Genomic DNA, 27,067 nt, shown 5'->3' with positions numbered 1-27,067 from the left:
ATAAATATTTCCAGTTCCACGGGTCTTTTTTCAGTGATACCTTACATGGGCCCTTTAAGCTAAACTGCCAGATCCATTTCTAGTTAATTACAACTTTTTAAAAATCTTCATGATTTGCTCACTGATTGGGAATCATACTCATATGACCTGATATAAAACCTTTGCATAACCAAACAGACAAATTTAAGTATTTTGTGGCTGAACTAGGAGGGGAAAAAAGGTTTCTATTATATGTAGAAAACTTTCAGTAATAGTTCTACTACACAAATTCATTATTATAGTAAGACTAGCAAAGTTATTTAAATAAAATTGTTTACACAGGAAATGGACATCCTATGAACTAGGTTATACCTTTATTGGGAACACCTTTGAAACGTTAGTTAAAATGGCCACTAAAACACAAACTTTCCAACACACACACGATCCATCCTTTACTCAGAAAATTGCTAAAGTGGCACCAACAGTAAGGCAAAATTGCCTAACTTGGACTATTTATTTCCCAAGTTTATTTTGATCAGGAGGTCTAAAGTGGAAATGAGACTGCTCTGATTTTGAATTAACTCGTGTACACACATAATTGCCACGCTAGCCTGATTGCCAGATTCCTGACCCTTTGTAACTGCACTACTCTTCAGTGTTATTCATGCTTCATAGGAAACTGCCATTTCCAATTAGCTTTTCAAGCCCATAAATACAGACTGTATTTAGCTAGTTTGCAATATTTACCAGCTCTTTAATGGCTACCATTAAATGAATGGACAATATGTGAACAAGTGGTTTCAATGCTAACTCCAACAGAAAAGCAATACGGATGGTTTGTAATCTCTCAACACCATTACAGAGCTTCGCAAGCAAGAAAAAAATTAGACTTATGGCTACTTGCAAGGTCAGCAATAGCAGAGTTCAAACCAGTGCCTTCTAAAGGTCAGACGGGGGCCGGCCGAGTGGCGCGTTGATTAAGAGCTGGCTTGAGACGCCAGAGGACCCCAGTTCGGATCCCACATATGAGGGTCAGTGACACTGCCCTCTACAGCTAAGATGCTCAACAACAGCTCAACCTGGAGCTGGGATGCCGTGAGTCGCCAGCGATGGCGTAGCTGCAGCCCCTGCTGCAGTGGGTTGCCATGGGCTACCGTGTGTGGCCAGCAGTCTCCGTGAGCGGCCGTCCAGAAGCTGGCAACTGATCTGCCTCGCCCAGGAAGAGCGCAATGATGGTGCCAACTTGGGCCAGTGAAGCAACGTCCTCTACAACTAGACTGAAGAACAAAAGGACAGCAACTTGTCTGTTCTGCTTCCCCCAATTCCCCAGCACTGTTCCCATCCCCCAGTTCCCTAATAAAAATAAAAAATAAATAAAAATAAAAATAAAGGTCAGGTGGAAGTACCATGAAGATTCTTAAGGAGGGACTCTCCCTTAAAAGGCAGCTCCAAAATATGGATTCTTTAGTAAACTTTCAAATGCAAATTTTGGTACTGGTGTATATAAAAGTTCTACCATTTTCAGTAGGTTTTCTTATGTATTCTTATGATTTATTCCAAAGGTAGATGGAAGGAAACAATTTTCTCCCTCTGACAATGGCAGAACACCAAGAAGTTAAGTAACTTACTCAGGTTACCTTAACAATAAAGCAAGGGGTGAAATCACTTATCCTAACCCACCTCCTACTGTGCAACAAGTCAGGTGCTCTTTCTACCAGAATCTGATTCAAAACTAGTTTCGTTCAAGGTAACATATATTAGGTGCTTATGTACAAAGTGCTATGCTAGGCATTTAGACACAGACAGTAACAAGGTGACACCCTTTGTCTAAGAAGCTAGTAACCTAGAAGGAGAAGGGGATAATCTGTGAAGACAAAATTTTTGCACCATACAGGTATACGGTTCTGTGGAAGTTCAGAGAAAGGAAAGGTCACCTCTTTGGCAAAGCAGCAGGCAGGGAAAACTTCCTGGAAGAGGCATGGGCTGGACCTTGGTAAGAGAGGTACAGTATATACAGCAAGTGTTGAGAAAAACTAGAGAATATTCAAGTTGGAGGAAATTATATACCCAAACCACAGACATGCAAAAACACAAAGCACTTCCCAGGGAACAAATGAGCCAGTCTAGTTGGGAATAAGGAGAATTGAGGAAGTGGCTAAGCTACCCAAGAAGGTTGGGACAGACTGTAGAAAATTTGATAATGTTGGGCTAAAAAGGATCAACTGTACAGAAAAACAAAGAATGTGGGATTAGCTCAGAATTTTGAGCAGGATCAGTGATTTGAACAGAGCCATACATCAGCAGATTATAAAATTGGCATGGTGGGGAGATACTCATTTGTTAAATCAATATTTAATGTCTCTTATGTGCCAAACTCTGTTTGGTAGCCAAAACACCTATAAACACAGTATTAATTACACTTTCCTCTTTCCTTACTGATAATTTCACTGCTTCAAAGGTCAAAAAGTCATGAGAAAAGCTGCTACTTTGGTCTCTTTGGTCAATACGTAGTTCATCTGAAATGCACATTAGCTCTTTAGCTCTACAACAATGCGAATTCACACCCATCATTTTTGAGGCTCACAACTATGGGGCCTTTTGAGTCCCAGAGGGTAAATACAGTTGTCATGAAAAGCAGCGACAACCTTAAGGTTGCAGAAGTAGGAGAAGGGCAGCAACAGAGCTACTGTGTTCAAGGCTGGGCTGTGCTGGACTTCTCCAAAGGAAACGACCAAGATGCTGATGGAACAATGGCCCCTAAGAAATGAGAAGCAAGCAAGGCTTTGCAGATGTAGAAATGAGCCTGAACTCCAAAGTATGTATCTTCCAGTCCAGAAGTCATGAAATTAATCTGGTGGCAGTTTAAAGCAGTGGCTGGCAAACTATGGACTACAGGCCAAATCTGGCCCACTGCCTATTTTTTAAGTAAAGTTTTATTGGAAAAGCCAGCCCCTTTGTTTAGACATTCTATGGCAGTTTTCAGACCACAACAGCAGTACTGAGAGGATGACAGAGGCTGTACAACCTGGAGAGCCCAAAATACTTTACTCTCTGGCTCTTTACAGAAAAGTTTGTCCTATGGTTTAAAGGATGGGCTGAAGGTTTAAGGGAGACATGGAATCTTGCCTGGAGTTTGCTAAACTCCAGGTGAAAAATAAGGCTACTTGCATTTGTAATGAAAAGAACCCAGACGTTGAGAGAGCATGGAGACAAAACTGGCAAGATTTTGTAACTGAGCAGATCTGGGGGACAGAAGAAGTATCAAAACCCATATTAAAAATAGTACTGGTGACTAGGTATCAGTAAAGGAATCAGGAGAAATAACTGGTTTGGAGACAGTAAGAAGGAAAGAAAGGTAGTGTGAGTTACACATCTTGTTTGAAACATGTACATTTTAAACACCCCTAGTCTGACGGCTATCCAGGTGGACACGTGTGGAGCCCAGCATGGACCTTGTACCCAGATCTGAGGAGCGATCACAGCTGGAGACAGTGATGGCGGTGTCGTCAGCTGAAGTTGTGAAAGTGGGTGAGATCTCTATAGAATAGAAAATACAGAGAGAAAATAAAGGAGAAGGGAGAGCAAGTGAGACGAGGCCACATGCACAGCTGGGGAGCAGGAAGAAGAGACAGAAGAGAAGCTCGTTTCCTGAGGAACCAAAGGAGATCAGCTTTGATGCACTGAGATGACTTGGCTCCAAGAATAAAAACACACCAAGGTAACAGGGAATCGAAGGGAAGCAGCTTAGCAAGAGGCAATCGAGAACATTGTGGGCCCTGATTCAGTTCAGTTCACCTGAAGCACCACTCACCTTCAATGGTTCTGCTGCGTCTCACATTAGCAGTTCCAAACTAGACGACCACACCTGTGGCAGAGGAAGCCCCACCCAGCACTAACTGAGCAGACCACTGGCATTAAGATAAAGTACATTTCGCCTTGCTCTGGCACTGAAGATCTCTTAAAATGGCCTGTAGGTACATCTCTTCAAAAATGTACAACCAATGGGGGCCAGCCAAGTGGCTCAGTTGGTTAAGAGTTGGATTAAGAGTGTGGGCTCTGAGAAACGGGCTGTCAGTTCGATTCCCACATGGGCCAGTGGCGCTGCGCCAGAGCTGAGCTGTCACTGAGTTGCTAACAGGTGGCAGGATGGCTCAGCTGGTGTAACAAGATTGCCTGTTCGATGGTGGGCTGTGCCCACCAGCAACAAAGACTGAACTCGACACCTTGAGCTGAGCTGTCGCCCAGATGGCTCAGTGGATAGAGCATGCATTCTTAACAACAAGCTTACTGGTTCGACTCCCGCATGGGATGGTGGCTACGCCCACCCGCAACTAAGATTGCACACAGCACCTTGCGCTTAGAGGCCTCGAGCTGCTGACGGACAGCCAGATGGCGACTGGTGCCCTCCACAACTAAGATTGAAGAACAACTTGGCTGGTCCCCCTCCCCAATTCCCCAACACTGTTCCCCTCCCCCAATTCCCCAATAAAATCTATTAAAAAAAAATGTACAAGCAAGCACATGAGAATCTCCGGGAGACCCTCTCTCTCTGGGAACATGTTGCATACAAGGGAACAACACCCAAGTAGAGAACACTTTCTCAGTAATAAAGAATCATGAGTTTTCAACCCAGGCTGTCAAATCACTTACCGCAGGCAGATGGCAGTAGAACTGATGAACTGTGTGCATGACATCCAAGAGCATGTTGTGTCCAATAACAAGTTTTCCCTAAAGAAAGTCAAGGTCAGGACAAAGACTTCCAGGTACAAAATTACATGGCGCTAGAGAGTGAAATGGATGGTTCAGATTCTGTGAGGATTTTGGGTTAAACTTACTTTTGCACATTAAAAAAAAATCATAAATATACGCAAAATAAGTAAATAAGGGCTGGCTTCATTTCTCTTAAATTTGGAAATGTTAAATCTAGAATACAAAGTGAAAGCTCCAAATGCTTTTGATTTCACTGATCTTTTTCTCTGAATTTTATTAATCTTACCACCACAAGAATCAGTAGTAAAATTTTGATGAAAGAGCTCGAGTTAAAAAGGTAAAATCTGAAAAAGTTAAGTACCTTGAACTAGCAAATAATTTGTGAACAAACTGCAAATATCTATTTTAGAAGTGCATTCTTTAAAACAATTTATTTATTTTTAAAAGCAATATTCGTAACAGTGCTAAAAGGCAAAAACAATTTCTAATTATATTAAACAATGAATTTTCATTTCCTTCATCATCTATGTCAAAATTCACAGGGCATGTTCTTAAATACCATTTCCAATAAAATCACTGCTTTTCAACCAACTTAAGTACAACATGTGTACAATAAATGTACTGTATTTTGATAAAAATGAAACTACCAAAATGGAACATTAACTTAGATTCAGCTAGCCAGGTGACACCATCTTTAAAAAAAGCATCAGGTCACTACAGTGGAGCTTGTAACTGCGTGCCAGTGTACCTTCAGAGTAACACTCCTTGACTTATAGGGCTGAACATAACTCTTCGAAATTAATTCTACACAAAATTGCCCAAATCCAACAGCCAGGCTCTTGGCTAAGTGGTTGGGTACATTCTGAGTACCTACACAATGCTAAAATACCAGTACTGACTTAAACTACAGAAAAGATGTGGAGGGAACCCAAAATGGAAGGCAAACACTAAGAGATGAACCTTACTGTATTATAAATTAATCACATAACCACACTGAATGAGGCTGGGAAGAAAAGAACCAACTATGGAAACAGCATCTTGACTGTTATCATCAGCTAAAGACAAAAAGCCCCACACAGGAACCCTGCGGTCATCTAAATGCACATCTCACAAGGTATGGGAAGTAATTCTGAAACTTCTTACATGTATACCAGATTTAAACAAACACATATAATGCAGATAAGAACTGGATTTCCCACTGTTGGAGGGACGTTACAAATAAAAGAGTAGGTTAAAAATAAACCTTATGGCAATGGGTTGGAATCTGAGGTATCAGTACAAAGGTGTGGTTATATATACAAAGGGTGCCAAAAAAATGTATACACATTTTAAGAAAGGAAAAAACTGTATTAAAATTGTAATACTCGGGCCGGCCAAGTGGCTCAGTTGTTTGAGAGCACGAGCTCTAAGCAACAGGGTCGCTGGTTCGATTCCCACACGGGCCAGTGAGCTGCGCCCCAAGATGAGCTGCCACTGAGCTGGTGAGAGTACGTGCTCCTAACAACAAGGTTGCCAGTTCAGCGCCCACATGGGATGGTGGGCTACGCCCACCTGCAACTAAGATTGAACATGGCACCTTGAGCTGAGCGGCCGCAAGCTGCCGATGGGCAACCTGATAGCGGCTGGACTTGGAGCTGAGCTAGCTGCGCCCTCCACAACTAAGACTGAAGGACAACAACTTGGCTGTTCCCCTTCCCCAATTCCCCAATAAAATCTTGGGGAAAAAAAAAATTGTAATAATATATACTGATAACAAAAGATGAGTACAAGTCATGTGTATACATTTTTCTGGCATGCCGTATAGGTGTATATGTATATATATGAATATGACAGAAATATCACATGCATGTATGTGCATAGTCATACGTATGTATCACCTTAGCTCTGCCCAGTCAGGGGGCCATAGAGTAGTACCACCACAGTAGTAACCTAGTGACAGGTCTGGATTTCTAAACATTGTTCACCAATGAAAGGAACCAGGGCTCCTTGGAGAAGTCACTGATTCCAGAGCTGGAGCAGTCAAAGTACAAGATGAGTCTGGAACACCTTGTGATGCCAGGAAGGAAGGAAGTGCTCATAAAAGATGGGGGATGGGGGGGGGGAGTTCAAAGGACAGAGGAGCCAACCTGACAAAGCTGCAATGGCCAAACATGGTACAAGCTGACAACAAAATAAACAAGAAAAATCTTCAATTATAACCTGTAGGATAAAATCAATTTCCCTGAGTACATACTCACATACATTTTTAAAATGATTAAATAAACAGAGGAGAAGGGACAGCTCTTTCTTATGAAAGAATTCCAAGAACAAACGTAGGACAAAAGACAGAAACACAAACTCGCCATTGCTACATCACAGTAATAATGGCCACAGGCAAGATCCACTGGTAGAAGCTGTGCTCACAGGCAAACGTGAGAGAGAAAAGCAGGGTTTTTATAGACTCAAAGTATCTCCCCCAAGATACTTATCAACCACAAAGGGAAAAATAGTAACTTTACAATGCACGAATCCAACAGGCACCATCCTAACCAGGTGATCAAGGTCAACAACTTAATCATCATTTCTGTGGTGTATCTTGCATAAACTGTATATCCTCAGTGCAATCAAAACAAATCCAAAAAATCAGACAAATCCAAATTGAGGGACATCTGACAAAATGAAATCAATACTCTTTAAAAATACCAAGGTTATAGAAGTCAAAGAAAGACTGTTACAGACTGCAGAAGACTAAGGAGAAATAACAAGCAAATGTAATGTAGGATCGTAGCTAGACTTGTGAACAGAAAAATAACTCATTGGGAAAACTGCTGCAATTCAAATAAGGCCTACAGTTTAAGTCATAACATTGTACCAAAGTTAATGTCCTGGTTCTGATAACTGTGTGGTTATATAAGATGTTCGCATCAGGGATAGCTAGGTAAGGGATGTACGGAAACGCTGTACTATTTGCAACTTTTCTGGGAGTGTAAAATTAGCACAAAATGAAAAGTTTAAAGCTATAGAAAACATAGACTTACTACTAAGAGTGACGGGAAAAAAATCTGGTGTGATGTAAATATTTAAGAGCATTTACTGTTCATCAGCTGTACAGAGCTTAACTATATTAGCAGTTTTAAGGTATGTGACTTTTAGATTTTAAACGTCTGGATCACTAATAAATGGGGCTTGTTTTCGTAGTGTGCTTTGTGATGCAACTACCAAAAGTCAGCAACATACTATGAATTACTGTGTAAAAGAAAGACGACAAAGAAGAAAAACAGAGACATAGCGAGCCCAGGTATCTGAATCTGTACACGGTGAACAAACGTCCCAGCCCTGGAAAAGCTAAGCTATCATGATGGCCACAAGACAGCTCAAAGCCAAATGATGTCCCGCAGCTCTGTATTTCAGGGCCCGCCTTGGTCAAGTCAACCACTTAGCTGAAGTCTGCTGGCTAAGTGTGTGCTATGGAAGCAAATGTGACCAGAAGCAATGCTTTTCTGGATAACTGTGATCTTGGCCAGTTCTGCAGAGACTCACACCTTTGTTTCTCTCCAGGCTGATTCAACTTACTATTCCGTTCTGATTTCCTCGCCTACCTCAGACAAAAAGCTCCTAGGGAGCCAGCGCTCTTCTTTTACAAGACTCTGCAGCTTCTGTTTAGCCCCAGTTGAGGACAGTGGTGTGCCTCCCCTCAAATGCTCCTGTTCTGACAAGCCTGCACAGGGCGGTGACACAGCCACGCTACTCTGAGAGGGTCTCTCTATGGCCTTAAAACTTCCCTGGCGCAAGGCTCAGCATCTAAGGGAATTGTCCTTCTCCAGAGGGACGATTCCTTCTCCCATGGCCAACTATTCAAGGAAAAGAACAGCAATTTAGCATCCAAGCAAGCAGTCTGACTTGGATGAGTAATTCGCAAAACCAGCAGCAGCGGGACCCAGTCTACCCATGCAAGATGTGGATGCCTCTTTTCTAAAAGGACCTAAAAACCAAGAAAAAATGTCTACCATACCTATCACAGAGCCCTCTAGCGTATTTATTCAAATGGTCAAAACATTTCTAAAACGTGTCAAATATTATTAAGGCTATGAGATATAAGATTCAATTACAGTTATGCAGAAGAACTCAATACAATTATTTTTATCCTCTGGATTCTTCTAATTAAGGAACAAAATGCCTTCAGTCAAACACCTGATTGTTTCTCCCCATATTCCTCACTTAGTCTACTTCTTATTGGTTTTGAGAAAAATATTAGTTTCATGAAGTCATATAAAGGTAACATAGTATAATCCTCCTATACATTCTACAAAAACAGCTTTCTGAAAAATGGTTTAAACATAGTTCAGCAATTATGATGTCACATCAAAGCATTACAATAGTCTATGCAATTCTAACCTCTTCCTCCATGTCAGATAAATATTCTGTATGTGACAAAATGATTAATTTGCAATGATGAGCTAGGCATTTCACCTTAAATGTTATGTTCATGACTCTAGTTAAAAAGAAAAAGTCCAGGGCCNCCCCAATTAAAAAAAAAAAATATGAAGATACTGTGTTGAGTGGAAAATGAAAGTTAACATAAAATATGAATATTAGGATTCTGTGTATATCAAAGAAAAAAGCTACAATTATGTATATGTGTATAGACATGGGTATATGCAGACATGCATATAAACTCAAGAAAAATGAAGTGAAATGGGGAAAGAAGTAGCATGGGGAAAGGGATATATAAAAAAAACACTCATTTTTTTACTCTACAGATAGCAGCAATTGTTTTGATTTTTCACAACTAACTTATGTATTATCTTCCATGAATTCAACTACAGATGTTCAGTCAGAAAAAGGAAGAAGAGGAGGAAGAGATGAAAACAATGTGAATGCTGTGCTATTCTGCCCGCCATTCCGCTGGATGGGTTCACTCACTGGCGGTGTGTGTGTGGTTCAATGTGCCCATCCCTCCACATCCCGCCTAGTGTGTGAGCGTCTCACTCTGTGTACAGACACTTATTTTTCAAAGAGCATATCAGGTTATTTCATGCCCAAACCCCATCTGCTTTAAGGGCAATAAGAGCCTTTTCGAGTGATTTTTGACTAGACGCAATTATCATCCTATTTGCTGACTCTAGACCCTAACACCCTCTCAAGGTGCAACTGTGCTGCAAGTCATAGCATTTTAAGTAAACCAAAAACCACCTTAGATGGAGAAATAAAATTCAAGGATAACTATTATTTCCTTATGAATACAAATCACAAGTTACATCCTGAGTCTAAACCTTTCTCTGCCTTTGCTTTTCCAAACTGGAGAATCACAGCCTTTTTGTCCCATTGTCCACTTCAGGCATTAGTCTCTGTCTGGCCTGTCTTCAAGTCGAGTATATCTTTTTCTTTTTTCAGGAGTGGGTGGCAACTAGAACTGCATGAACCATTGCAGGTGTGGCCACAGAACTGCTTTGTCCAATGGGGCGAGTGCTTCTGATCTGTTTCCAATACACTTCCTAGAAACTACTTGAGTTGGTCTTTGAGAAAACACCGTCATCCCTAAGGCATCTCATTGCTACTCTTTGCTTTTGTTGGATTAACCCCTGGCTAAAGCCATGGAACCCACTTTAAGAAACTGTTTTCCCCTGCTACTGCTGGAAAACTGTAGCCACACAAATTTCCAAACTCAGCCTATTTTTCTCTCAGTGAAAATCTACAAATACTGTTTAATTAAGTGCCCTACACTAAGGTGATTGGTAAATAGCTGTTAATTGATTGCAGGGTAAAGAAAAGAACAACTATGGTGTATTTGCTAATTTAAGAAAATAGGTTACAAGACCAAAACTGCCTTCACTTTTTCTCTGTAGCCCCAGGCACAATTAAGATTAACTCTCAATTTCATTGGCTTGTTTCCTGCCTTATTACAGAAAGAGTCTGAACTGATTTAGTCACTCAGAAGCCTGCCCTCCAGACTTTCTTTTTTAAAGCAGCCCAGCTCCAGGTCGANTTCAGTTCACGGCTGAGTAGGCTTTTAAAAAAAGGCACAACAAAAGAGGGTTTTTTTAACTCTAAGGCTGCACATGATGTACTGGAAACCTGAGATTCCGTCTCAGAGAGCAGGCACAAAAAGATAACTCTCAACCACATCCAGATTTACAAATTCTAAAGGTAAGGTGCACATAATCTTACCATTGCGAAAAACTTTATTAAAATCAAATCCTTGGCTTGCTAGAAAGTCAATGCTTGAGCTCTGAAACGAGAGTAAACAGAGTACACATTTCGGTGATGTTAATGGCAGGTGTGCGAACAGAAGTGGAAAAGTAACTCAGGGGAGTAAACAGGCAACCAGGAAAGGAACCAACACGCTGAAGGGCAGAAGACAAGGGATTTCTAGTAGCAGGCTGCCAAAGAATCCATTAATTTGCTTAATCTGGGCTCTGTTCCTTGATAGCTTTTAAAACAAATATCCTTTGTTTCACAATATTTAAGAAAATTTTACGCAGTGAACATATATTCTCCCAATGGGCAGAAAACACCTGATCGCTGTACTAAGACACAATAAATGGAAATAAAATGTATTTATGTTATCTCACCCCAGGTTTGAGTCTAAGGTAGCTCACATATGCAGGCTATAAGACATCAATCTCTACTTCAAATCAGATTCTGACAACCCAAAATTGTAACTGGGTGTTGTTTGCATTCAAGATCAAAATACAGAAAAGTTCCCAGTAACAAGACTTAATAAACATAAGCCAAATATAGGGTGAGTTGAAATCTACAAGTAAATTTAAATAAAAATATGAATAAGACCACACATGGTACCTAAGTATGGCACAGCCAACAGTTCTTATTCTAAATGACTGAAGAGTGGGAAACATCATGGTAGCTATTCTAATGCTACTCTTCTTTTAAGTCAGAACATGAGGGTGAGGTATCTGAATCATTTTAATCTGGCCCCTCACCGAACTACCTTTCAACTGTACTTTGACATCACATCAGTCCAGATTCAGGGTCATCATACCGTCCCATTAACCGCATTACAGTCTTCATTTTAGAGACATGGTTGGAGGCAAGGTTTTCTACGGTAATGACTTATGATAATGAAAGGGGAATTGTTCTGAGGTCTCGAGCCTGAGCAAAGCTGAACTTCTGAGCCCTGGTTTGTTTTGATCCTATGGCCAGATTGTGTGTTTCCCCATCTCTGAGGAAGCTCACAGACCAACAGGTGAGACTCTCTTTGGTACGCTCTAATCATACCATAGTCACCATCCTCCGTTTTCTTTTCTTCCGGTTTTTCATTTACTTATGATTTTAATTATGTGTTAAAAGGTAAATGTCATATGTATCTTTATCAGCCAACACAAATTCTTTTTAAACTACGGTGGGATATAAAAAGGCAATCTTACCACAGACAGACAGAAAGACAGACACAGACAGACAGACAGACAGACAGACACACACACACACACACACACACACACACACACATACATGCACATCATTTTCGATCATGTCCAGGTCCTCTATGCTTTAAAACAAGCAACCTTTCCCCCCACATCTTCCCTTTTTACCCTTTTCTGAACCAAGACCCAAAGTCTTCTGACCTGGACCCCAAGCCTCCTTCTGTTTACCATGTCTGAGTATTCTTGTAATTCTACTCACCTAAATATTCTATCACTGACAGAGGCACCGAAAGATGGATGATGGAAAGGCAATTTTGTCTCTCCTGTAACTAGACTCCAAAACTTCCTAACTTCCTTCTCTTTAAAGATCCAGAGTCAAAGAATCATCTATTCCCTTGTTGAAGTTATATATTTTTTACTCAAACAACACCTTTTATTTAAGTTGCACAACACTGTAATTGTACCTAATGCCACTGAACTTAAAACCATTTAAAATGGTAAATTTTATGATGTATTTTTTTAAAAAAACTTTTGAACCAACAAAATCTATGGTTTACTAACCACTATCTTTGATTTGTACTAAATGCACCACTTTCAGGATTCAAGAGATGAGCACAGCAATTTGGGAGGACAATTTGAGGTAGCTATCAAAATTTTAAGTGCATATGCCCTATGAGTCAGCAATTCCCCTGCTAGGAAATCTAGCCTATAAAAATACTCCTACATATACACAAAAATACACTGCATGTGGATGTTGACTATAGCATTGTTTAAAATAGAGAACCACTGGAAAGCTTCTAAATTTCAATCAGATAAATTACATTTATCTATACTATTAAATGTGAAGATACTGGGCCGGCCGAGTGGCGCGATGGTTAAGAGCTGGCTTGGGATGCNTAACGTTTTCATGCTTTCAAGTTTAGAAAGCCTGTTCACTTCCGTTTACCCACTGGATGACCATAAAAAAACTGTGAGATAGGTACAGATCATCATTATTATGCTCACGCTCAATTTACAAAGAAAATGAGGCTTATAGAGGTTAAATGACTTGCTCAAGGTCACCAAGCTCATAAATAGCAGAGCCCTAAGTAAATTCTGACTTTCGACATACCAACGTATCATTGCGTGTGTTTCATTATTAACCCTGGATGATTCCTGAAGTTACCTTTTCAGTTTCTAAAGTCTCAACATGGATGCCTTTGGGATACCTAAAGAAAAGAAAAAAACATGGCATCAGTATATGAGACAACGACAGCTAAAACCGTAAGTATTTTAAAAGCAACCATATAGCTACAATTTAATTAAGTGAAACAAGTTCCATTAACTATGAAATAAGTATGACTGTGATGAGAACTGTACAGTAAGCCTATTCCATATTTCAGCTGCTAAATGTTTCCTTGTCTTTGCCCTTAAATACAAAGGAATTTATCTGATTTCAAATTAATTTTTTTAGGGCTTTGGCATTTCCTGAAATGTCCCACATCACATAATAGAGTCATTTCATTACCATGTAGTCAAATCTTGCTTCCAAATATAATAATTCCTATATGAATATAAAATTTCACTTCCTAAGTGAAATTCTGAAGGCCTTTCTAGACCGCGTAGGCATACACAGGGAAAACTGGACTTGAGTAGCTGCTGTGGTTTGGCACGGTGTCCACATCAGCCATGGAGAGGAATCTGGGACCTACGTGGAGCAAACTGCAAGGATAACACAACAGGAAAGGAGTCTGGTCAAACAATGGCCTATTTCCTGTTATGTTCAAAGTCAATTCCCAGGATGCATACATTATCACTGGCAGATTCTAATGGAAGAACAAGAACCCCAACCAAGTCTAATGCAAACATTGATCTAAACCGATGTTCAATTTTAGGGTTTGTGATCCACTTGAAAATAGAATTGAAACCAATGGAAATATCCCCAGAAAAATACCCCCACAAAATTTTGGATATTATTTCAGGGGATTCACAGATCTCCTGCAATCCATCCATGGTCTAACCCCTACTTTAGAAAATATTCAGCTTAGTATTTCCTAGGACTTAAGACCAAATCTTTATCGCATACTTCCAAGGAACAAAAACGCCACAAATCCAGAACTTAACAGACAAAGCCAAAGTGATAACTAACAGAAATTTTAAAAGGCTTTAAAGTATCTACTAAGAAGCAGTAACAAAGAAATAAAAATAAGTGGGTATTAACTTAATAGGGGAAAATAATAAAATAGAGCAATGCACATAAACATGATATGGTCAAATCACTAAGTACTGCAGAATTTTAAAAATTAAATGACAGCCAAGAGATTATATTTGGTTTTTAGACACTGGGTCCCTCACAGAGCTCTCACATATAAACACTTACTTCCAGCTCAACGTCTGATAAATTAGTTTTCTTTGGAACCTATAAAATCAAAAGAAAAAGTATTAATTTTGGCTCATTAAAAGAGAATCAATCCTAATTGACCAAGCACTGGTTGGAAAAGACATTAATTTTTAATTTTTAAGAGAGACTTCATTAGAAGGGGCAGGTAATATGTAAACAAAAACAGGCAGGATGTTTGCGTTGAGGGTTCCTCACCACTTGTCTTCATCAAAATGTTCTTTAATGTTATTATGTTGCCTTATAGAAGCTGTATATTACAAAGTATTACTGAAATACTTTAGTGAAGCCAGCCCCAAAGTAAAAGGAAAGTAGAATGTCTAGGTTACTGAGTCTTTGAAACACTGATGTTTTTTACCAGAGAAAATCTAAAAGAATAGAAGTTGCCTGACAGTGAATTCTCCTCTTCTGAAGACTTGACGTATTAAGCATTTGTCAAGGCTAAAAAGTTACGCCACCTGGAGCGTAGCTTTCAGCCAAAGTTGCACAACAGTGTTCTCTGCCCAGGACCGAACAGAGCATCCATTGCGTCTCAATATACCATCATCCTCACTGTGTTAATGATAAAGTTAGTGCTTACATCTTGGGAACATACCTGTAATAATAGGACTACTTATGAATGTGTTTTTAAAAAGCCAAATGCAGTACATGCCAGGAATCAACATTTTTCCCCAAAATAAGAACGTGAAAGAGAAGATTCAGGGCAACTAACCCAGTACACGGCTCTAAGTCCAAGTTCTTGTTTTCTTCACTTTGTAACAAATCTTCAATTTTCTCTCTGAGGAATTAAAATACAGGCATGACCATTGATACCGTTAGGAAATAAAGTCATCCACCAATAGAAAAATCATACTCAAAAGCTATCTACATATAAGAACATATGACAACCTCATGTTACCAAATCATGTTATAACTTGTTTGTTCAATAAGGCACCAAGAAAAATAAGTTATTTTGGCATATTCTTTTTGTTATTGTTGTTATTAATGAATTAGTGACAACTTCTCAAGGATTCACAATACAAGTGACTTAAACTTTACTTTTCTAAGTAAAGCAGTTAATGATAAGGAAACTAAGCTAGACTAGACACTCCTCCAATGGCACATCTGCTTGTCAGAAACTTCACTGCAAGAGAAAAACACGTGCCCATGTTGCAAGTATCTGGATGGGCCTGTTTCATTTTTCTGGCTTCAAAGAAATTGGATAGTGGTGGTCAGGCCCGTCAGTTCATGCACAAGGTCAGCCGAGTGACATGTGACAAGTCTAAATACAGTAGACAGAATCCTCTTTACAATGTGCTGTTGTCATACAAATTCAGATACGTCACAGTTCAGTCCTGCCCCTCACAACATCACACCACATGTGTACTGGGTACATGCAGCACAGGTTGAGATACAGATGTCAGCGCTGCCCTAGTGCGCATTATGCAATGCACGTCTGGTTTCAGTTTAGAAACTTACACCACTTGGTCAATGAACTTCTTCTGATCCTCGGGAATCGTCACAGGACATTTTGACGTGTTGGGAGATACATAAGATAGAGCTCCTGCACCATTAGACTGCGAACGTTTTTCATCATACTGCTCTCTTAACTGTCTTTCTTCTTCCTGATTTAAATATGGAATTCCTACACATAGTTTTTAAAAGAACATATTAGCAGAAGTAACTGTTGAACATAAAAATTGTTTTAACAAAGAGTCTAAAATACTCAGGAAAGACTTACCATATTTAATAGATTTTTTTAAAAATCAACAGAAAAAGCAAATGATTTTGAAATATAGTTGTCTATTTGTGTACCTGATCATTCATTCATCATTCATTCTTCTTTCAACAGGTTTTTATTGGGCATTTACGCTGTGCCAGGAACTGTATCAGGCACTGGGGAATCTAACAGTGAACAAAGGGGATGTATCCTGCTCTGAAGTGAAGGGAATGATGTTAGCCAGGATGATCAGAGAAGGCCACTGTGAGGGAAGGCCCAAACGATAAGAAGGAATCAGATATGCAAAGCACAGGGGGATGAGTATTTCTGGCAGGGGAGTTAAGTATAAATGCCCTGAAGATGGAAATGGCTTGGACTGCTCCAAAACAACTAGGAAGCTGGTGTGGCCAGAACACAACCTGCAGAATGGCATGATGTCAGGTTGGAGCGAGGATGGAGCAAGATTACGCAGGCCCTTACAGGCCCCAGTAAGAATCTATTTTATTCTGAGAGCAACGGGAGGCCTTTGGAAGATTTTAGGCAAGATAATTACATTACCTGCTTAAAAAGATTATTTTGACTCCTGTGAGAGTTGAAATAGGAAAGTCAGCTGGAAGCACGTCCACTGCAATTGTCCAGGCAAGAGACAGTCGCTTAGAAAAGAGGTCAGTAAGCTTTTTCTTAAAGGCACAAATAGTAAATGTTTTAGGCTTATGGCCATATGGGACTCTACTGCTACTACTAAGCTCTGCTCTTGTAACCTAAAGATTAATAGATGATGAGTAAATGAATGGACATGACTGTGTCCCAATAAAACTTTATTTACAAAATAAGCAGCAGGGGCCGGCCAAGTGGCGTGTTGTTTAAGAACTGGCTTGGGACGCCAGCTCTGAGCAGCAGAGCCCCGGTTCGGATACCACATGAGGGCCAGTGACACTGCCCTCTACAGCTAAGATGGTGAACAACAGCTCGACCTGGCTGGGATGCCATGGGTNTTAAAAAAAAAAAGAAAAAGAAAAAGTCTGGTTTACTTACCGAATTAGCAATGGCATGAATGACTCTAGAAAATCCCACAGCATCATTCAGTTCTTCCTAGTTTATAGAAACAAACAAACAAAAAACTATTTACATACATATATTCCTTATTTGAATGGGTTAAAACCTAGCCACAGAAAAACAAAACAAAAACCACTGCAATTTTTATCGAGGTAGCTTTAGTTTCACGTGCTTTGCATCTATCATCCCAAACAACTGCATGTGAAATGATTTATGTTATTCCTTTCTTCTGTTTTAGAAAGTGGAATGATCAAGTGACAAATTATCCATTAGTTACTAAACTAACGATGCCTGGGGTTTATCCATCACTTCACATCATGGGTTGAAATTTCTGTGTATCAAGCTGTCTTAAAAACACAACCATTAAAAGCTGCCACCTGCTGGCCAAATTCAATACTACATTAAACTCTGAGGAAACCCATCCAGCATTTGATTATCAAATCAAGCATTCTCTTAACCCTGATTTCTTTCCTTGTCGATGCATTTTTATAAAATGTTTATAGCACAGTACTCTGAGGCTCATCCCCACTCAGTCCCTTCTTCCCTATTTTCTTCCCAACAGTGTTTAAACAGGCTCAATGTCTCTATCTTGAAACCCCTTCTCTAACTCTAAGCTCCATGGAAGTACGGTCCCCTCTGTGTCTCTTCACAGCTGAATGATTTACAAGACTTCTCTCCACTCACTAGCTTACCTTCCAGATACTTGCGGCTCTCTGCTGTTTCGTCACCCTCCCTGAAACTGCTCGCCTCTTTAAATTACTCCCAAGGGTAACTAACTAGAGTTGGTGGGATGTGGAGAAATTGGAACACTTGTGACCTGTTGGTGGGAATAGAAAATGGTACCACAGTTGCTGCGAAAACAGTATGGTGGTTCCTTAAAAAATTAAACGTAGAATTTCCATGTGATCCAGCCATTCCATTTCTGGGTATATACCCAAAAGAAATGAAAGCAGGGACTCAAAAGAGATTCTTGTACACTCACGTTCATAGCAGCATTCTTCACAGCAGCCAAAAAGTGGAAGCAATACAAGTGGCCATCGACAGATGAATGGATAAAGAAAATGTGGTTTATCTATATAATGGGATACTATTCTGCCTTAAAAAGGAAGAAAATTCGGACACATGCTACAATATGGATGAACCTTGAGGACATCACGCTAAGTGAAATAAGCCAGTAACAAAAAGGCAAATGCTGTTTGACTCCACTTCTATGAGGTACTTTAAGTGGTCAAAATTCATAGAGAAAGAAAGCAAAGCGGTGGTTACGATGGGGTGGGGATGGGGAAGTGGGCGCTGTCGTTTAGTGAGCACATCCAGTGTATCAGTTTTGCAGGATGCAGGGTCCAGGGGATGGATGGTGGTGAGCGTTGCACAACACTGTGAATGTACTTAACACTACAGAACTGTATACTTAAAAATAATAAAATGGCAAATTTTATGTTATGTTATATAAAAATAATTAAAAGGGTAAATTTTATTTTACTACACTTAAACATTTTTTAAAGAGAAAAACTACTCCCAAAGCAAAACCCGATGGTCATGTCTCTCACTTCTCTAGCGTATCAGACATTGTTGACGCCCCTTCTTCAAACACTCTCTTTCCTTAGCTACCATGTCACAATAATCAGACACATTTTTCCACTTCTGCCTATCATTTGAATGCTGGTGGTCTCCAGGATCCCCCCCAGGCCCCCTTTCTCCTTCCTCAGGCTCACTGGTAAGTGCTCTAATCCAGCCTTGGTCTCTGCCAAAGACAACCAAGTCGAGCCCTCACCTCTCTGCTGTGCTTCAGAATGACAAATCTGCCTACAGGACACCTACCCTTGCATGTCCCAAAGACATCTCAAACTTCATAGGGTCAAAAACAGAACGTAGCATCTTTTCCACTGCAGGGGGACAGCTCCACCATGGTGCCCTGATGACTTTGCACGTACCAAAGAGGCCACGCAGCAAAGGCTTGAGCTGCAACTAATCTACATCTTGGTGAAACACCCCCAGGACAGGATGCGAGGCACAGGCTTGTAAGGAGCTGCTGACAGGCCACCTCCCTCCCTCTCTCCTGAGGCTGTCATCAGATAGTTTCTCACCGCCTCCCAGGTTCTGATGAGGCACGGGGCTTCCTGCCTCACCGCCCTGGTCAGATTAGGGCTGCAGGATATAAAAGCACTTGGCTGCAGTCTAGAACTGGCTCCTCGGTGATGGGGTATCCACACTCACGTTGCAGTCATCTGGCCCCTTTTGTTTCAGCATTGTCTTTTGGTGTGGGACAAAGTGTGGGACCAGGACCACTTGCAGCTGGCACCTTCTCTATGTCAGTAATAAACCCTCTAAATCTAACAGTGGCTTATTGTGTTTTACAGGTCAGATGTGGTCCTGCCTTACATATGTGTGACATCCATCCACATGCAAACCCTCCTCTGCCTGTGTCCTGCCACCAATATCACTCCAGCCACTCCACCTAAGTGAACTGACATCAGTCTAACCAGTTGCTCAGGTTTCAGACTTGAGCATCTTCCTTCTTCTCTGTTCCTCTTTCACCACTGAAACCTTCTAAATATCTCCAGATTCTACCTAAGCTGCTAACTACCCTATGCCAGGTCACTGACATCTCTTAGCTGCGTTACTCCACAGCTTAACTGGTCTCCTTGCCTCCAGGCTTACTCAAATCCATTCTCCAGACAGCAACCAGGGTGGCAATCCAACAACGCAAACACAACCATGTCATCCGAATCTGTCAAATCGTATGTTCTCACCGTTTAGGAAAACTAGTAACTGTGCTTGAAAGCAGACATAGTGATATTAATTAACAGGCAGTGAAGATCAGTGACACACAATCCAAACAATCACCAAGAATACGTCCTTCCAGACCGCTTCATCTAAGGGGGGACAGGTCGCCATGATGTTGGACTCGCTTTGTTGGCTGTGTCTAAATCCTTAACCTTAAGTTCCCCTTACTCGGGTCTAGGTTTTTCTAACAATTCAATTCTTCTGTGGTAAAAAACTATTCATTAAATTGACTCCAACATATGACCTACAAATATATAAAAAGGCCCTATGTGGACATTTCTCACCCAAAGGAAATGCACATAACTTGATTACCTACCTGTTCTTTGGCGTGTTTCTGCTGCTCTCTTCTTTTACGTTCTTCTTCATCTACTTTGCTGATAACTATGTATCGCTCTTTCTAAAAGACATAAAGCCGACATACAATATTCTGGAAGCAACCTGACCCCAAAAAATTCAGAATTCTACTACTATTATAAGTTATCACTTTTCTCACTGCAGTCTCTCATGGGCTAAACACACTGAAAGTATTTTGAAATGCCACCAAAAGTTGAGCTGATGCATTATAAAACAAAATTCTGCCTGTGTTTCCAGGAAAATTTTTCACGGTTTATTAATTCGACCCAACAGATGTTCCAAGTATCAACAGACTGTGAGAATAAGATACTCCCTAACATGAACACTAAGAAATTACGGTGCATTTGAACATGAGTTTCCAAATAGTTGGTTTTAAAATAAAATTTCTATATCATATTTCATTAGTGTAAGAAAAAAACCCTGGATTTTTCTGGTCAGTTGTCAGATAACAAGCACCTTCTTCCTCATATAACACATTTTATATCAATTAAACACACCACAAAGCCTCCTATGTCAAAGTTTGAGATTTGTCTTCTAGCAAGATTGTTTTTTAATTTACTTAGTCTCTAATTTGACATCAGATTTAAGAGCAGCAACCAAATTCTAAAGTCCTAACAGTTTACAAAGGGAACCTACCATCAGCCCACCATTACACATCACAGTTCTTTCATTGCATCCTGGGAATGCATGATGACAGCTATGCACATGCTTATGCCCCAGATTCTAAAATTTAGTTTTACTTACCCACGTAACAGGAAGCCATTTTTTCTTGCATACCCTCCCAGCTTTGTTCCATAATGAAAACACGTACTAACGTTTTCATGCTTTCAAGTTTAGAAAGCCTGTTCACTTCCGTTTACCCACTGGATGACCATAAAAAAACTGTGAGATAGGTACAGATCATCATTATTATGCTCACGCTCAATTTACAAAGAAAATGAGGCTTATAGAGGTTAAATGACTTGCTCAAGGTCACCAAGCTCATAAATAGCAGAGCCCTAAGTAAATTCTGACTTTCGACATACCAACGTATCATTGCGTGTGTTTCATTATTAACCCTGGATGATTCCTGAAGTTACCTTTTCAGTTTCTAAAGTCTCAACATGGATGCCTTTGGGATACCTAAAGAAAAGAAAAAAACATGGCATCAGTATATGAGACAACGACAGCTAAAACCGTAAGTATTTTAAAAGCAACCATATAGCTACAATTTAATTAAGTGAAACAAGTTCCATTAACTATGAAATAAGTATGACTGTGATGAGAACTGTACAGTAAGCCTATTCCATATTTCAGCTGCTAAATGTTTCCTTGTCTTTGCCCTTAAATACAAAGGAATTTATCTGATTTCAAATTAATTTTTTTAGGGCTTTGGCATTTCCTGAAATGTCCCACATCACATAATAGAGTCATTTCATTACCATGTAGTCAAATCTTGCTTCCAAATATAATAATTCCTATATGAATATAAAATTTCACTTCCTAAGTGAAATTCTGAAGGCCTTTCTAGACCGCGTAGGCATACACAGGGAAAACTGGACTTGAGTAGCTGCTGTGGTTTGGCACGGTGTCCACATCAGCCATGGAGAGGAATCTGGGACCTACGTGGAGCAAACTGCAAGGATAACACAACAGGAAAGGAGTCTGGTCAAACAATGGCCTATTTCCTGTTATGTTCAAAGTCAATTCCCAGGATGCATACATTATCACTGGCAGATTCTAATGGAAGAACAAGAACCCCAACCAAGTCTAATGCAAACATTGATCTAAACCGATGTTCAATTTTAGGGTTTGTGATCCACTTGAAAATAGAATTGAAACCAATGGAAATATCCCCAGAAAAATACCCCCACAAAATTTTGGATATTATTTCAGGGGATTCACAGATCTCCTGCAATCCATCCATGGTCTAACCCCTACTTTAGAAAATATTCAGCTTAGTATTTCCTAGGACTTAAGACCAAATCTTTATCGCATACTTCCAAGGAACAAAAACGCCACAAATCCAGAACTTAACAGACAAAGCCAAAGTGATAACTAACAGAAATTTTAAAAGGCTTTAAAGTATCTACTAAGAAGCAGTAACAAAGAAATAAAAATAAGTGGGTATTAACTTAATAGGGGAAAATAANCGCGCCACTCGGCCGGCCCTTCTGAGTTTTCTTTTAGACAAGATTCACACATATGCCGTTCCTCCAGAAAATAAAGCAGGCGGGTGCAAGGAGAATGGGGTGGGGAGAAGCCTGCAGGTTCTGGATGTACATTCGATTCAGGTGTAAGATATTAAAAATTCCAAACAGAGCCACACTACAAAACCAAGTTCACAAATTCAGTTTCACTAACAATAAAGCTCATGTTCTGATTTCCATCTGCCTTGTCTCTTGCATCTTATTCCTTAATTCATTCTGAAGTAAAGGGGGAGATAGCAGTGTCACTAATTTACAACCCCCAAACTGAAGGTCAGAGAGGCGAAATGATTTGCCCAAGGCCCAAAGTTAATGGCAGAACCAAATTTTAAAGACAATTCTGATTCCACATTTCCACACTGCCTCATCCGCAATTCATAACAAAAAAACAAAACAAACAAACAAACAAATCTCAATTATGCTACTAACCTGACAAACAAATTTGACATCTGGTGAGGATCTATTGAAGGGTTTCGGGAAAACATAGAAGTTAAATGACTTTGTTATATACCTGGGAAAATAAGATAAAAGGAGACTTTTAGGGGGATACATTATGCCATGACACATGAAATCCCACCCCCTGTTAAAACAACCTACTTTGAATCTGTGTAGTCATACTTAAAAGTGCAAAGGCCAAACTGAAACAGCAAAAAGTCCATGGAATGCTGGAAAAGGGAAATAAAACATCTGTCAAAACAGTGCCATATAGTTCACGAGAGCAACAGTATTTTCAAAGAGGTGGGCTTTCTGATTACTCTACTTGATTTCGGCAGAATATTTGATTAGAACAGATGGCAGATGATGAATCAGAAGCATTATTAATTTATATACATTTTAAAATATTTTTTCTAATTAAGCAGCTACCCACCATCCACAGCATCATATTAGGCCTATTTCCAAATGATTAAAATAACCACATCATATTGCCTATAAATCAAATTAACAGTGGAAATACTGAGCCTTCCCCAAAACGTTTTCCAGCAAACAATTATTTTTGCTGTTTTAAATAACACTAAAATAACATTTCATAGCTGGGGTTGAGAAGTTAATGTGCAAGTGTAATGATTGTTATTTCCCTATAATTCAACATAAGGAGGGCCAACATGAGAAAAAAAAATTTTTTTCTAGTACATCCACTTACCTTTTTAAGCTTCTGATACCTTTCTTCTGGAGTGTCAAAACCATTTGTTAATGCAGTAACTGAAGGTCCATCACTGATTCCTAGATTTTTAAGAAATAAAAGTTTTTAACTGGTTAATAAATGCTAACATAAAAATGTCAATCAACTATTCAATGGCCCTATAATTTGATATTCTTATGAATTACGATTAATTGGAAGTGCTCCTTACTTCATTTTTTCAAAATTAGCATTAATTTCACTGGCCACCAAGCTAAACTCTGTAACAATGAATTTAGAGTTGTGAACATTTCAATTTGAAAATGGGAAGTCCTGGTGTCTAAAATAGGTTTCAAAACACAGTAATGATTTAAGAAAACAATATGTACGACTAAAGTTTTGCTGTTTCCAACAGATTAATGCATAATCTCTTATCAACAGATCCTGAAGTACATTATTGTTAGAGTCCCAGTCTTGGCCAACAGTTTGGAGTAACATCTATACAACAAAGACATTTTCAAGGTCAAGGGGAAAGTATTTCTGGTGAAAACTCTTAACTCCCCAGGGAATTGACTCCAACTAGACCGGACATATTTAATTAAAGCCAGTAGCCATATTTACCTAGCAAGGATTCCTTTAGAAAGAGCTGAAGAGTTTTTTAAACATGTAAAATCTGGTAATGAAAGTGGACATTTATACCAAAGAAATCCAACTGTTGATACTGACTTCAACTGTTTAAAAATTATGGTCTTTAATCCAAAAAAAAAAAACCTTGCAATTATAAGTGTTGGTAAAATATTACACACACACACACACACACCCAATGCCAAGGTAGGCAATGAACACTTCACAAATGCCAAAAGGAATACCCTCATTTATCTGCAAAAGCCTGATCCTAACGTCAGTCTCAAAGNGGAAGAAATTATCAAATTCAGTTCAAGGTGAGGGAAAATATAGGCATGAATTTCTTCCCCTCCAAGTTCAAAGACTCCTGAATTCTATCTATGGGGGGAGGAAAGGCAGACCATGGACTACTATTAACAGTTAAGAAGCTCTGTACTTAAAGCATGTTAATATAGGTGGATGGGAATGAACCAGTAGAGACAGATAATAATACAGGAGAGAGGCAGGCAAACCAGAGGAGCCAGTGCTTGACCACGAGACAAGGACTAGCCACTGACAGGAACAGGGATTCCTCTTCACTGTCAAGCTGAGAAGCAAAAAGGTTGGGTCCAGGGCGGGGGGGTCTGATGATGTAAACTCAAAGTAGCTCTTCTCTGATGGCTTCTATTTTCACGGAGAGGCATGGTCATCAGGTGCAGTGGGAGGTTTGGAGAAAGAGATGGTAAAAAGCAAACATCCTAGAGAGCTGGAACACGAATTCCTAAGCTAATAAAGCAGGATTTTTTACCACAACTGCGTGTTTATTTGAAGCCTGTGGTCATGAAATTCAAGTGACTCATTAGGTCAGGGTGTCATGTTTTCCAGCAATATTCAGATGATTACAAACAGAGAAGGTGGCTGGTCAGATCCAGCCAGGGTTGGGACTTTGCTGGGCAAGTGCAATGGAGGGAGAGAGGAGCAAGGGAAGGAAGGCAGGCTATGGTGGACCACATGACAGGAGAGTGGAAGGAAACTGACAGTGAAAAAACAATGGAGATCAACAGGTTCCTGAAATGAGGTACTGGAGTAACTGAGTGTGTAGGACAGGAAGCAGTGCTCTCAGTGAGAAATGTTGGGGGTGGGTGGAGTTACTAGTGAGAAGACCCACAATGCCACCAAGGGTCTTCTACCTCCATCTAAGTGGAGGCAGAAGTCAAGACTGCTGGCCACCCGGTCAAGAAACAGACAAGACAAAGCATGTGCTGCTCATCCTTGTAGTTGCTGAAGTCACCCAAAATGAGGAGAGGCAGGAGTGGAGGGAAAGACAAGGAGCCAAAGCCAAGGCTGTCGGTGAATGCCACACCCATGAAGTCGGCAGAAAGAAGGGTGCAGGCAGAGCTGGGTGACACGGCCCTGAGAAGAACTATGTATGGCTCCTGAAAAGAGGGCATGCAAGTGGTATGAATGTGGCACGGGGAAACACGGAGACCTGCCGCTGCCTGGCTGGAGGCATAGAGAGAGAGGGGTAAAACCACCTGTGTTTGAGGGCTGCAGGGGGATGGAAACAAGGAGTCACCTGATTTCATTTCAGTCAAGGAAGTTAAAGGCACTTCCGGAAAAAACTACCAGGAAGAAGGGTCTGGCATTTACAGGGCCTGTGTGGAAAGGTTTGATAAGGAAGAGAAGGTCTACATCAGATTTACAATAACAAGGGCATGAAGATACAGAGCCCTGGTAGTAACAGATGGCCTGGGAGTCCTGATTCATCTGTGACTAAAATAATCCAAGGTCTGACGAAAAAACAGTGAGAACGAGGCACAGTACAAATTGGTGGTTTCTCTCCTTTCATGAAAATAAAAAATAAAACCGTGAAGCTGGAAACTATACTACATCCATATGAGTCTGGTTTAAGAAATCCCTTCAAAAGATTTTTTTGCACTTACTCCAACAGAGAGCTCTAGCTAACTTTGGAACTTATACCTTTATCATGGCTTTCAAAGTCAAGTATGAGCCAAAGGAAAAAATTATTTTATACACCCAAATTGTGTTGCCCACTTGGTCCATCCATTGTGTTAAGTTGTTTCGACTCCAAAATTTTTTAGGATTTCCAAAAATCAAAATCATCAATAGAAATTAGGATGCGGCACCACTGAGGAAGTTAAAAAACAGTGTGGCATGGGCACTGAAGGCCTCCTAGGGAGATCATGCTGAGGGGAAGAGAATTTATTTGAAGTCTATGTTTTAATATACTTTTGTTGAGAGAAAAATCTCCTTCCTTACCTCACTCCATAATTCTACATTCACCATGGAAAAGAATATAATTTAGGAGAATAATTAAATTAAGAGCAGTTATTGACATTATAGCAGCAGGTGCTTAACATGGCTGGGAAAACCAGAGGCTTTTCCAAACACTCTTTGGGAAATGAATCGGAAGAAGGAAACCACTCTGGTGTGCTCTAACGTCCAACATGCATTCATCGAATATTTAATGGTCACCTCTCTGACATGCAGAGGAGTCACAGTGTGTACCAAGGGTATGGAATGAGACAGAGTCCCTTTCCTCAGGGTGCTCAGCAGCCTATCACACCAGCAAGACCTCTGGTGTGCAGTCTATAGAGACTTTTTTTATCCCATGAGAAACGGAGAAACCATCTCTGATTATAAAACAAGCGCCAATTGGAAAAGGGAGTTTTTCATGACAGGATGACTGGAATCCGGCTGTTTTTTAAAGTACTACAGCATTTGTCTCACTGAAAGAAAACAGGCGAAGTGTTCCCCACAAGGGGGTCTGTTAGGCGAATAAGTCACATAGAATAAACTAGGAATAACTATGTTATT

General features: G+C 40.1%; 1 protein-coding gene across 1 annotated transcript in view; it reads right to left on the bottom strand.

The window, feature by feature from the left end:
- The window catches only part of PARN (poly(A)-specific ribonuclease), a 138,360-nt gene extending 114,634 nt beyond the window's left edge, over positions 1–23,726 (bottom strand). Inside the window, 9 exon segments of the mRNA XM_019666078.1 lie at positions 3,439–3,516; positions 4,630–4,707; positions 13,216–13,258; positions 14,410–14,448; positions 15,140–15,205; positions 15,886–16,090; positions 22,917–23,020; positions 23,107–23,174; positions 23,651–23,726. Of these exon segments, the coding sequence (XP_019521623.1) occupies positions 3,439–3,516; positions 4,630–4,707; positions 13,216–13,258; positions 14,410–14,448; positions 15,140–15,205; positions 15,886–16,090; positions 22,917–23,020; positions 23,107–23,168 (675 nt within the window). The 5' untranslated portion in view covers positions 23,169–23,174; positions 23,651–23,726.
- Positions 23,727–27,067: the final 3,341 nt, after the last annotated feature.

The sequence above is a fragment of the Hipposideros armiger genome, unplaced genomic scaffold (genome assembly GCF_001890085.2).
Source record: "Hipposideros armiger isolate ML-2016 unplaced genomic scaffold, ASM189008v1 scaffold_460, whole genome shotgun sequence".
Lineage (NCBI taxonomy): Eukaryota > Metazoa > Chordata > Mammalia > Chiroptera > Hipposideridae > Hipposideros > Hipposideros armiger.
Note: the sequence above shows the minus strand (reverse complement) of the source record. Positions and strands in the feature narration are given on the sequence as shown.